At 50.4% G+C, this 11,673-nt stretch overlaps 1 protein-coding gene across 1 annotated transcript; it reads left to right on the top strand.

The window, feature by feature from the left end:
* Positions 1–2,949: 2,949 nt before the first annotated feature.
* On the top strand, positions 2,950–6,135 carry LOC112445079 (melanoma-associated antigen 10-like). Its single transcript, XM_024988620.2, has 3 exons — positions 2,950–3,681; positions 4,443–4,518; positions 4,806–6,135. The coding sequence occupies exon 3, from the start codon at positions 4,865–4,867 to the stop codon at positions 5,651–5,653; it is 789 nt and encodes a 262-aa protein (XP_024844388.1). The 5' UTR covers positions 2,950–3,681; positions 4,443–4,518; positions 4,806–4,864; the 3' UTR covers positions 5,654–6,135.
* Positions 6,136–11,673: the final 5,538 nt, after the last annotated feature.

Raw genomic sequence — 11,673 nt, 5'->3', positions numbered from 1 at the left:
TGAATCACAACCAGAACCTGATACTGCTGAAGTAAAACCCAGTGGAACATGAGGGCACAGAAGAAGGACTGGGCATCACTGCAGCCTTGACATTTGCTGAGCTTCGGGCTTCCCTGGTGAAATGATGCTTTTGAACTGTGGTGTTGGAGAAGACTCTTGAGAGTCCCTTGGTCTGCAAGGAGATCCAACCAGTCCATCCTAAAGGAAATCAGTCCTGAATGTTCATTGGAAGGACTGATGCTGAAGCTGAAACTCCAATAGTTTGCCCTCTGATGCGAAGGACTGATTCATTGGAAAAGACCCTGATGCTGGGAAAGATTGAAGGTGGGAGGAGTAGGGGACGACAGAGGATGAGATGGTTGGATGGCATCACCAACTCGATGGGCATGAGTTTGAGTAAGCTCCGAGAGTTGGTGATGGACAGGGAGGCCTGGCGTGCTGCAGTCCATGCGGTTGCAGAGTCGGATACGACTGAGTGAACTGAACCAAACTGATTCCTGAGTCTGTGCAAATATCCACCTGATATACCAGCCAGCAAAGGCCTGACCTTTCCTTAAAAGTACTATCTCAACAGATACAAAGAGACTAAATATAGAACTGGAGTATGAGATAGATTGAAACATAGCAATAGCAGATACTCTAACAATTTAAGTATATATATGGTGGCTCAATGGTAAAAGAATCTGCCTGCAATGCAGGAGATGCAAGAGACTCGAGTTTAATCCCTGGGTCAAGAAGATCCCCTGGAGAAGGACATAACAAACCACTCCAGTATTCTTACCTAGAGAATCCCATGGACAGCGGAGCTGGTGTGCTACAGTCCATAGGGATGCAAAAAGTTGGACATGACTGAAACAATTGAGTAGCAGCAGTGTAGTCCAAAAATTAATATATAGCTAAAAATCCAAGCATACATCCACATATACATGTTCAGTACATACACTGTGGTTTGTCCATGTATGAGTATATAAGCACATATAACCATTTTTCTTTTTTAAAATCACTCAGTTGTGTCTGACTCTTTGTGAACCCATAGACTATACAGTCCATGGAATTCTCCAGGCCAGAATACTGAAGTGGGTAGCCTTTCACTTCTCCAGGGGATCTTCAAAACCAGGGATCGAACCCTGGTCTCCCTCATTGCAGGTGGATTCTTCACCAGCTGAGCCACAGGGAAGCCCAAGAATACTGCAGTGGGTAGCCTATCCCTTCTCCAGCAGATCTTCCCAACCCAGGAATTGAACTGGGTCTCCTGCACTGCGGCAGATTCTTTCCCAACTGAGCTATGAGGGAAACATCTAATCTACACAAATATTATACATACAAATCTAACACACACCTCATAGACATTTGAAATGTATTCAGCAATATGAATGAGGATTTAAACATTCATTGTTGGAGTAAAAAGGATAGCACTCCAACAGGATTAATTCTTATCACTGAGCTCTGAAGATTTGATGCTTTTGAACTGTGGTGGTGGAGAAGACTCTTGAGAGTCCTTCGGACAGCAAGGGGATCAAATCAGTCAATCCTAAATGAAATCAACCCTGAATAGAATACTCATTGGAAGGACTGATGCTGAAGTTGGAACTCCGATACTTTGGCCACTTGATGCGAAGAGCCAACTCATTGGAAAAGACTGATGCTGGGAACAATTGAAGGCAGAAGGAGAAGGGAACGACAGAGGATGAGATGGTTGGATGGCATCATCTACTCAATGGACATGAATCTGTGTAGGTTCTGGGGGTTGGTGATGGACAGGGAAGCCTGGCATGCTACAGTCCATGGAGTCCCAAAGAATCAGACACGACTGAGTGAATGAACAACAACCAACAGGTAATATTATTTAATCATCAAACCAAGGGTTCCCCTAAATCACCTGCCACTACTCAGCCACATCACCTAAAACCAAATATTTTATATAAAATGTTTTTGAAGTATGGTGAATGCTGAGGGGCCCCCATGGGAAGATGTGTAGTTCCCGTTGCTCCCCCATGGTCATGGGCACAGAGGGCCCCCATCCAGCATCTGTCCTGGGACTGCAGCTATCTATCGAGTATTAAGGAGTCCCCCTCTTGAGTGAGGATGAGGGGTTCCAGTCACCCCGGAAGAGGTTCCCATCCAATACAACTCCACTCCTACTGGGACTCCTGGAGACCCCGGTCTGGGCTGTCAGGCCGAGCCACCCCTCCTCCACCACTTCCTCAGTGACTCAGGGAGTCAGAGTTGGTCTGAGGGCACAGTCTCATGTGGACAGAGGGAGGGGCCCCCGTCCTGGAGAGACTAGAGGTTAGGACTGAGGGTGCCCAAGGGATGCATGTGCGGCCCTCCCGACAGCCGTGGGGGACCACAGGGTGTGGCGTCCAGATGTGACGTCACTGACCCCGCTGGGAGGGGAGAAGTGAGGGCCTGGGTCATGGAACTCGGGTTCAAGTCAGCAGAGTGAAGGAGCGCAGCTGTGCTAGGAGTAAAGATAGAACCCTGAAGGGGGCGCTGGGACCCCAGGACATACAGGTCGTCACTGCTTTTAGCCGTGCAAGACCCTGACAGGTTTGGCGGAACGAGCCCCTTCTCCTGCTTGCTTCTCAGGGGTCCTGGCTTGGGGAGATGCGGGTTCTAAGGCAAGCAAAGTTGGCAGCTGAGGGCGGTGCCTAGGTGAGCTGGGAGTCAAGGTGACAAAGAGAAAGAGGGTTGAGGAACCCCTGTGGGATCATCTCAGCTTTGGGAAGCCCTGGGCTTAGGAGCCCTTAAACACGTCCACAGTGTCCTCCCGGGGTTTAAGGGCAGTGAAGGCCTTGATGTGAGGGTCCTGCTTCAGGTCGACATAGGGACATCCCCGGACTTGTCAGGACTCAAGATGAGGGCCTTGACGGAGGACACAGGTAACCCCACAGGTCCTGGCACCTGCTGTCAGCCCTGGGAGACCCTGGTGGCGGCATGAGCACAGGGTCGCAGAGACACTGGAGACTTGATATACGGGAGGGGCCTCAGAGGGTGAAGGGGAGGATCTTAGGTTCTGAAAGAGTCTGGGTGAGGACCCTGAGGGAGGTCTGCAGGGACCCTGGCCCTGGGATAGGTTGAGCCCAATATGTGCGGTCTCACTTCCTGATATTCGGGTCTCAGCCTGAGGTCCTGAAACAAGGGGCAGACTTCCTGACATCCGGGTCTCAGACTGGGGACTTCGCATATGGTGCCGAGACTCAGGTGGGCCAATTCCCAGGTCCTGTGGTGTGTCAAGTTGAGGACACTGAGGGAGGAATAGGGTATCGTGGACCACAATCAGAGGAGACCTCAGAGTGCTAAGCCCGTCTCTGTTATCAGTCCAGGGTGTCCGTGGGATAGAATGAGCGAAACAGGCATGGTCCGACTTCCTGACATCCGGGTCTTGGAGAGGCGGGCCCTGGTATAAGGGGCGGGGGCTTCCGTTGGGGAGAGGCGAGAATCCCAGGTCCTGATTGGACGCAAGGTGAGGCGCCTGAAGGAGGACTGAGGGGTCCCTGTGTGAGGCCCGACGGAACCCCACAGATCCCCACCCCAGTTGTTGGCCCCGGGAGCCCTTGTGGTGAGAAGAGCACACTAAGCCTGTCACACATGCAGGTCTCAGAGAGACTGGGGACTTGGTGTGAGGAGCCGGGCCTCAGGTAGGGAGAGGACAGAGCCCAGGTCCTACCAGGAGTCAAGGTGAGGACACTGAGGGAGGAGGGGAGCCCGACCCCAGAACTGAGGGGACCCTGGTAGTCCCAGGGTGGGATGACCATGTGCAGGATTTCCTGACACCCGGGTCTCAGAGAGCCTGGGGACCTGGTGAATGTGGCGGGGTTTCAACATGGCGGACGGGACAATCGCGGGTCCTGCCTGGAGTCTAGGCTCCATGCGGGGAAGGACTGAGGCTGTTAGACCCTAAGGCAGGGAGGGATCCTTGCTCTTGCCCGGAGGGCTGGCACGGGGGCCGGTCTTGGAGGCCCCAGAGCAGGGTGAGCAGCTTATTCACCTCTTTCTTAGGGGCCTTAAAGTGAGGTGTTCTGGTGGAGGGCAGAGGCTTCAGGTCTGCAGAGGCCACACTCCCTGGATACTGAGGGAGGACTCAGCAGACGCCCGCCCCTCTGTTCAGTGCTGGGAAGCCAGATAGGATGTGAGGAGCGGTGACCCAGCATCTCCCCAGCTTAGGAACCACGGGAGGCCCTAGGCAGGTGAGGCCACATATCAGGCCCCCCCAAAAGTTTGTCCAGACATGGCTCTTGTTCTGAGTTTCCCTGCAGGCCCCCAAAGAGGGAAAGTCCAGGCCATTCCAGTGGAAAAGTGAGCACTACACGTGAGCCCCAAAGGGACTAGCCACCCAAGATCTGGGGGGACTTCACAGAGTCAACCCCTCCTACCAGCACAGAAGGCCTAGGTCTGTGCCACAGTCTACCCCCAAGGTGCCCCCTCCATTTGTCTCACAGGGGCTCCAGGAACCAGGAGGAGAAGACTGAGGTCTGAGGTCTGTGTTCTGAGGTCACAGGAGTGCCAGCAGTCAAGGTGAGGTGGGTGTCCTGAGTGTGCGCAGGGTTTCCCCATCCCAGAACAGAGGGGACCTCAAAAGGGCCTAATTCCCCCACCTTGTCAGCCCCAGAAGCTCAGGCTGTACTGGCTGCAGCCTGAGCCGGCATTTCTCTTCCTCACTTGACCGGGGACTGACCACCAAGGAGGAGCGCCCCTGTAACGCCCAAGAGCAGCCCTCAAGGAAGACCAGTAAGTGGACTCAGTCAGAGCCACCCGTGGCGCATTTCAAAACTGAGACCATTTACACTCTCTCTCTTTCCTAGATCAGTGGTCTCCATTTTCCCCCTACCACACCCCCACTGGGCACAAGACCCCAGTCATCATGCCTGTGGTCCCGACGAATGAGCTCTGCACTTCTGAGGAAGACCTTCAGGGCCAAATCCAGGCCGAGGGCCCAGTGGAGGCGCAGCTCCTGGGGGCTGAGGCGGAGGATGCCTCAACCCCTCTGGCCTCCTTCCCTCCAGTCTCATCTTCCTCTGCCATTGGAGATGCGGAGATCTTGCTTATGCAGGCTCTGAATAGGATGACATGTGAACTACTGGAGTTCCTGATCCTCAAGTATGGCACCCAGGAGCCGATTTTCCAGGCTGAAATGCTGAATACAGTCCTCAGGGATAACCAGGCCCACTTCCCAGTGGTCTTCCGTAAAGCCACACAGTGCCTGCAGCTGGCCTTTGGCCTGGATATGAAAGAGGTGGACCACAGAGAGCACATCTATGTCATGGTCCCTGTCCTGGGCCTCACCCTCAATGAGATGCAGAGGGATGAGCAGAGCATACCAAAGGCTGGCCTCCTGGTGGCAGCCCTGAGCCTGATTATCCTAGCAGGGGACCGGATCAGTGAGGAGAAGGTCTGGGGAGCACTTAGCAAGATAGAGGTATTTCCTGGGGCACAGCACTGCATCTATGGGGAGCCCAAGGAGCTGCTGACCCAAGTGTGGGTGCGGGCGGGGTACCTGAAGTACCGGCAGGTGCGTTACAGCCACCCTGCTCGTTACGAGTTCCTGTGGGGTCCCCGGGCCTATGCAGAGACCAGCAAGCAGAAAGTCAAGGACTATCTGCGCAAGATCAATGGAAGGGGTCCCAGGTTCTTCCCACCCCGGTGGACATAGGTGTGAGGGAGGAGGAAGAGGGGCCCTGAGCCAGAGCAGCAGCCAGGCTCCTTTCAGGCCCACATCCAGCAGCTTGTCCTGGGGGTAGGAAGGGAGGCTGATGCTTCCCTCTGTGTTTGAAGAGGGAGCATTCAGCCTTCTCAGTCGTGACGGCTGGGAGAGTTGGGGGAACTGGTGTGTAGCATCTTTGGTTCCTGTTCGCTACAATGACATGGAGATCCACTTCTGTTTCCTTTAGAAATTTTTCAAATGTTATTCCTTGTAATAGAAGGCCTAACGAGCTTCAGTGTCCAACTATGTCAGTAGCGTTGATCACAGTGTGTTTGTGCTCACCAGTTCAAGAACATGAGTTTTGCTGTTTTGTAAAAGTGATTGTGAACTCTCATTTTATTTTGTCACCCTGAACAAGATTACATGGACTTGGAATATAACTATTTTGGAAATATGATACTACTTAGTAAGAATTAAGAAATAAAATGTATTTGAGGTGAGTTCCTCTGTACTTCTTGTCTGTCATTTTATACAGCTAATCTATCTCTGTTCAATTGGAGTTTTTCAAGTAATTATTTAAGAAAGTACAAAAAAGCCTGATTTCTGCAGCTTCCCAGGTGGCACTAGTGGTGAAGAACCCGCCTGCCAATGCAGGAGACATGAGATAGAATCCTGAGGGGGGCTCTGGGGCCCCAGGACATCCAGGTCATCACTGCTCTCAGCCCTGGGAGACCCCAGCAGGGTTGGGGTAATGAGCCCCCCACTCCTGCTTGCCTCTCATGGGTCCTGGCTGGGGTGGGCCTGATTTTAAGGGGAGAAAAGTCAGGGTGAGAGGGTAGTACCCAGACCTGCTGAGAGTTAAAGTGAAGAGCAGAAGGAGGGTTGAGGATGGCCAGGGGCATCATCTCAGCTCTGGGAAACCCTGGGCATGGAGCCCTGATGTCATGCCCACAGACTTCCCTTTGGGGTCTCAGTGAAGTAATGGCTTGGTGTGAGGGTCCTGCCTCTGGTCAACACAAGGGGCATCCCCGGACCTGCCAGGGCTCAAGATGAGGACCCTGAGGGAGGACACAGGGAACCCCACAGGTCCAGGAACCTGTTGTCAGCCTGGGGCGACTCTGGTGGCTGCATGAGCACACGATCTCAGGGACATTGGAGACGTGATGTAAGGGGCAGGGCCTCAGAGATTGGAGGGGAGATTCTTAGGTTCTGAAGGAGTTTAGGTGAGGACCCTGACGGAGGCCTGAGGGGACCCCTCAAGAGGAGACTTTTAAGTGGCCTGTGTCAGACCATCCCAGGTACGATTCTCAGCCGAGGCCCATGGTCCCCATCTGTCACCTGCCTCACTCCTGTCTGTGGCTTGATCCTGGGCATCATGCTTGTGGTCGAGATGAGTGAGCTCAGCAAGCCAAGCAAGCACGAGGAAGACCTTCAGGACCCAGGCAAGGCCCAGGGCATGGTGGAGGCGCAGCTCTCTGGGGCCAAGGCCGGGGAGGCTGCATCTCTCTAGGCCTCCTCTGCTCCTGGGTGAGGGGAGCAGCCACCCTGCCCACTATGAATTCCTGTGGGGTCCCCGGGCCTATGGGGAGACCAGCAAGTCGCAAGTCATGGCATTTGTGCTGAGGGTCAACCAAAAGGCTTTGAGGGCCTTCCCACCCCTGTCTGCAGAGGCTGCAAGGGAGGAGGAAGAGAGGGCCTGATTAGAGCAGCAGCCAGGTGATCCTTCCCTATGTGACTGAAGAGGGAGCAGTCAGCCTTCTCAGAAGTGAGGGCCTGGGCCAGCTGGGGGAACCACTGTGTAGCATCTTTGTATTCCTCTCTCTACGATGACATGGAGATTCATCTCTGTTTTCTTTAGAAAATTTTCAAACTTTGATAGTTTAATAGAAGGCTGCTGCTACTGCTGCTGCTAAGTTGCTTCAGTCATGTCCGACTCTGTGCGACCCCATAGACGGCAGCCCACCAGGCTCCCCCATCCTGGGATTCTCCAGGCAAGAACACTGGAGTGGGTTGCCATTTCCTTCTCCAATGCATGAAAGTGAAAAGTGAAAGTGAAGTCGTTCAGTCGTGTTCGACTCTTCGAGACCCCATGGACTGCAGCCTACCAGGCTTCTCCGTCCATGGGATTTTCCAGGCAAGAGTACTGGAGTGGGGTGCCATTGCCTTCTCCGAATAGAAGGCTAAATAACATTTAATGTCTTAGTTTGTGAATGATGAGGATCAAAATGTTTGTAGTTACTCAGTTCAAGTACAAGAGTTTTTTGCTCTTTTGTAAAAGAGATGGGGAAGTCTTCCATTTTGTTTTGTGACCCTGAAAGGGATACATTGGAATTAGATCTGTTTTGGAAACATGAGCTTACCTAGCAGCAATATTGATGGGGGAAGATTTAGATAATAATAAAGGTGATCATAGTGAATTCATGTTTCTGTCCTTTTGGGGTATCACTCTCAGAAACTAACTTATCTCTGTTTATTTGGATTTGTCTGGGTTATTTAAGGAAGTAGCAGACAATTAATCTGAGCCCTTGCCCACTGGCTCATTTATTCTGAAAACCTTTAGAGCCTCTGCTCCCTGAAAGGCTGTGTTAGCAGTGAGGACACAAGAGGGAGCAGGACACGCCCACACCTCGAGTGATGGTCTCAGAGCAAGAGCCACACAAGGAAGCTGGAGAGACATCCCCTAGCCCCACAGAACAAAGCAACAGAGGGCGGGGCTCCAGGAAGAGCACCCTGGGGTTGGGGCATGAACCAGGGCACTTTAGGGCTTTGGGAAGTTGGGTTCCTTCTGTGAGAGGTGATTGTGATGAGGCTGCATGGTGGCACCCTTCAATATTGCATTGTGCCTTGGGGGTGATGGGAATGTCTGAAAGGGATCATTGCTGTGAGGTGTCCTTTTGCATCTTGGATAAACCCCAAAGAGATCTCTTTCTGGGGCAGAAAAGAAAGGGGTCCTGGCTCTTGTCACATTGCTGTTGACCACAGGGGCAAAGAAGGCGTTTTCCACACCATATCTTTTAGGAATCCTGCAGAACTTTGATCACACTCCCTTGAAGTGATGCCCAAGAAATCCATGGAACTACCCTCTCTTTCCTGGCACCTGGGATCCAGAACCCAAGGTGTTAATGAGCTTTAAAATATCTTCTTTTGTAATTGGCTATAAATCAAGGACTTGTGGACCTAAGAGAAGTAGAAGATATTAAGAAGAAGTGACAAGAATACACAGAAGAACTGTACAAAAAAGAGCTTCACAACCCAGATAGTCATGATGGTGTGCTCACTCACCTAGAGCCAGACATCCTGGAATGGGAAGTCAAGTGGGTCTTAGGAAGCATCACTATGAACAAAGCTAGTGGAGGTGATGGAATTCCAGTTAAGCTATTTCAAATCCTAAAAAGTGATGCTGTGAAAGTGCTGCACTCAATATGCCAGCAAATTTGGAAAACTCAGCAGTGGCCACAGGACTGGAAAAGGTCAGTTTTCATTCCAATCCCAAAGAAAGGCAATGCCAAAGAATGCTCAAACTACCGCACAATTGCACTCATCTCACACACTAGTAAAGTAATGCCCAAAATTCTCCAAGCCAGGCTTCAGCAGTACGTGAACCATGAACTTCCAGATGTTCAAGCTGGTTTTAGAAAAGGAAGAGGAACCAGAGATCAAATTGCCAACATCCACTGGATCATCGAAAAAGCAAGAGAATTCCAGAAAAGCATCTATTTCTGTTTTATTGACTATGCCAAAGCCTTTGACTGTGTGGATCACAATAAACTGTAAAAAATTCTGGAAGAGATGGGAATACCAGACAACCTGACCTACCTCCCAAGAAACCTGAATGCAGGTCAGGAAGCAACAGTTAGAACTGGACATGGAACAACAGCCTGGTTCCAAATAGGAAAAGGAGTCCACCAAGGCTGTATATTGTCACCCTGCTTATTTAACTTATATGCAGAGTACGTCATGAGAAACGCTGGGCTGGAAGAAGCACAAGCTGGAATCAAGATTGCCGGGAGAAATATCAGTAACCTCAGATATGCAGATGCCATCACCCTTATGGCGGAAAGTGAAGAAGAACTAAAGATCCTCTTGATGAAAGTGAAAGAGGAGAGTGAAAATGTTGGCTTAAAGCTCAACATTCAGAAAACAAAGATCATGGCATCCAGTCCCATCACTTCATGGCAAATAGATGGGGAAACAATGGAAACAGTGTCAGACTTTATTTTTCTGAGCTCCAAAATCACTGCAGATGGTGATTGCAGCCATGAAATTAAAAGACACTTGCTCCTTGGAAGGAAAGTTATGATCAACGTAGACAGCAGATTAAAAAAAAAAAAAAAAAAAAAGCAGAGACATTACTTTGCCAACAAAGGTCCGTCTAGTCAAGGCTATGGTATTTCCAGTAGTCATGTATGTATGTGAGAGTTGGACTATAAAGAAAGCTGAGGACCGAAGAATTGATGCTTTTGAACTGTGGTGTTGGAGAAGACTCTTGAGAGTCCCTTGGATTGCAAGGAGATCCAACCAGTCCATCCTAAAGGAGATCAGCCTGGGTGTTCATTGGAAGGACTGATGTTGAAGCTGAAACTCCAATACTTGGGCCACCTGATGTGGAGAGCTGACTCATTTGAAAAGTCCCTGATTCTGGGAAAGATTGAAGGCAGGAGGAGAAGGGGATGACAGAGGATGAGATGGTTGGATGGCATCACCAACACAATGGACATGGGTTTGGGTGGACTCCGGGAGTTGGTGATGTACAGGGAGCCCTGGTGTGCTGTGGTTCATGGGGTCACAAAGATTCAGACACGACTGAGCTTCTGAACTGAAGTGAGGATGTGGAATTCCTCAGTAGCCAACAGGATGTTTCATAAATTAAGAAGCTTTTCAACTTATACCATAGGGTTAGTTCCTCAACCATGTCTGACTCTGTCACTCAATTGACTGTAGCTTGCCAGGCTCCTCTGTCCATGGAATTCTCCAGGCAAGAATACTGGAGTTGGTTGCTATGTCTTTCTCCAGGGGGATCTTCCTGACCAGGGATTGAACTCAGGTCTCCCACTATGGAAGCAGATTCTTCATCATATGAGCTACCCGGGAAGCCCCATTTCCAGTTAGAGCACCTGTGAAATTTGGGTGTGGCGGAGTGTTCCAGCAGGACCCAAGTTGCTCCAGGAAATAGAAGCAAGAACCATTCTTTGCCTGTGTCCCAGGTGGTCTTCCATCCCAACCCTTACTTTTCATCATTGCACTACCAACAAAGGTCGAGTCTTTGATTTTAATGCCCAACTACAATCAAGATAATTAAAAGCTACTTAACACCGATTTCTGGGCATCACTTCAAGGGAGTGTGACCTGAGTTATGCAGGATGCCTACCAGATACGGGGTAGAAAACACCTACTCCATCCCTGTGGTCAGCAGCAATGCAACAAGAGCCAGGACCGCTTCCATCCTGCCCCAGAAAGAGATCTCTCTGGGGTTTATCCAAGATCCAAAAGGACACTTCACAGCAATGTCCCATTTCAGAATTTCCCCTCACTCCCATAACACACCTCATGTGACTGTGGCTCCTAGACCATCGTTCCAGGTGTGGGGCTGTCCTGCTTCTCCCAGTGTCCCCACTGCTAACACAGGGCCTTTCATGGAGCAGAGGCTCCATAAAGGTCTTTGGAATAAATGAGCTGGTGAGGAGTCAGCTGCTTGACTCAGATTAATTGCTACTTCCTTAGATAACCCAGGCGAATCCAAGTAAACCAAGATCCCTTAGCTGTACAAAATGACACACAAGAAGTATAAGAAGCAAGAATTCACTACTATCACTTTTTATTTTCTAATTCTTCCACCAACTATATCACTGCTAGAGAAATTCACATTTCCAAAATCATTCTAATTCTAATTCCATGTTATCTTGTGCAGGACCACAAAATAGAATGAAAGCATTCCCAATCTCTTTTATAAAACAAGAAAACTCTTGCTCTTCAACTGGCAAAGTACACACACACTGTGATCAACATCACTGACATAGTTAGAAACTGGA

This window comes from Bos taurus, chromosome X, assembly GCF_002263795.3.
Source record: "Bos taurus isolate L1 Dominette 01449 registration number 42190680 breed Hereford chromosome X, ARS-UCD2.0, whole genome shotgun sequence".
Taxonomy (NCBI): Eukaryota; Metazoa; Chordata; class Mammalia; order Artiodactyla; family Bovidae; genus Bos; species Bos taurus.
The sequence above is the reverse complement of the archived record's forward strand: the minus strand, read 5'-3'. Positions and strand labels throughout refer to the sequence as shown.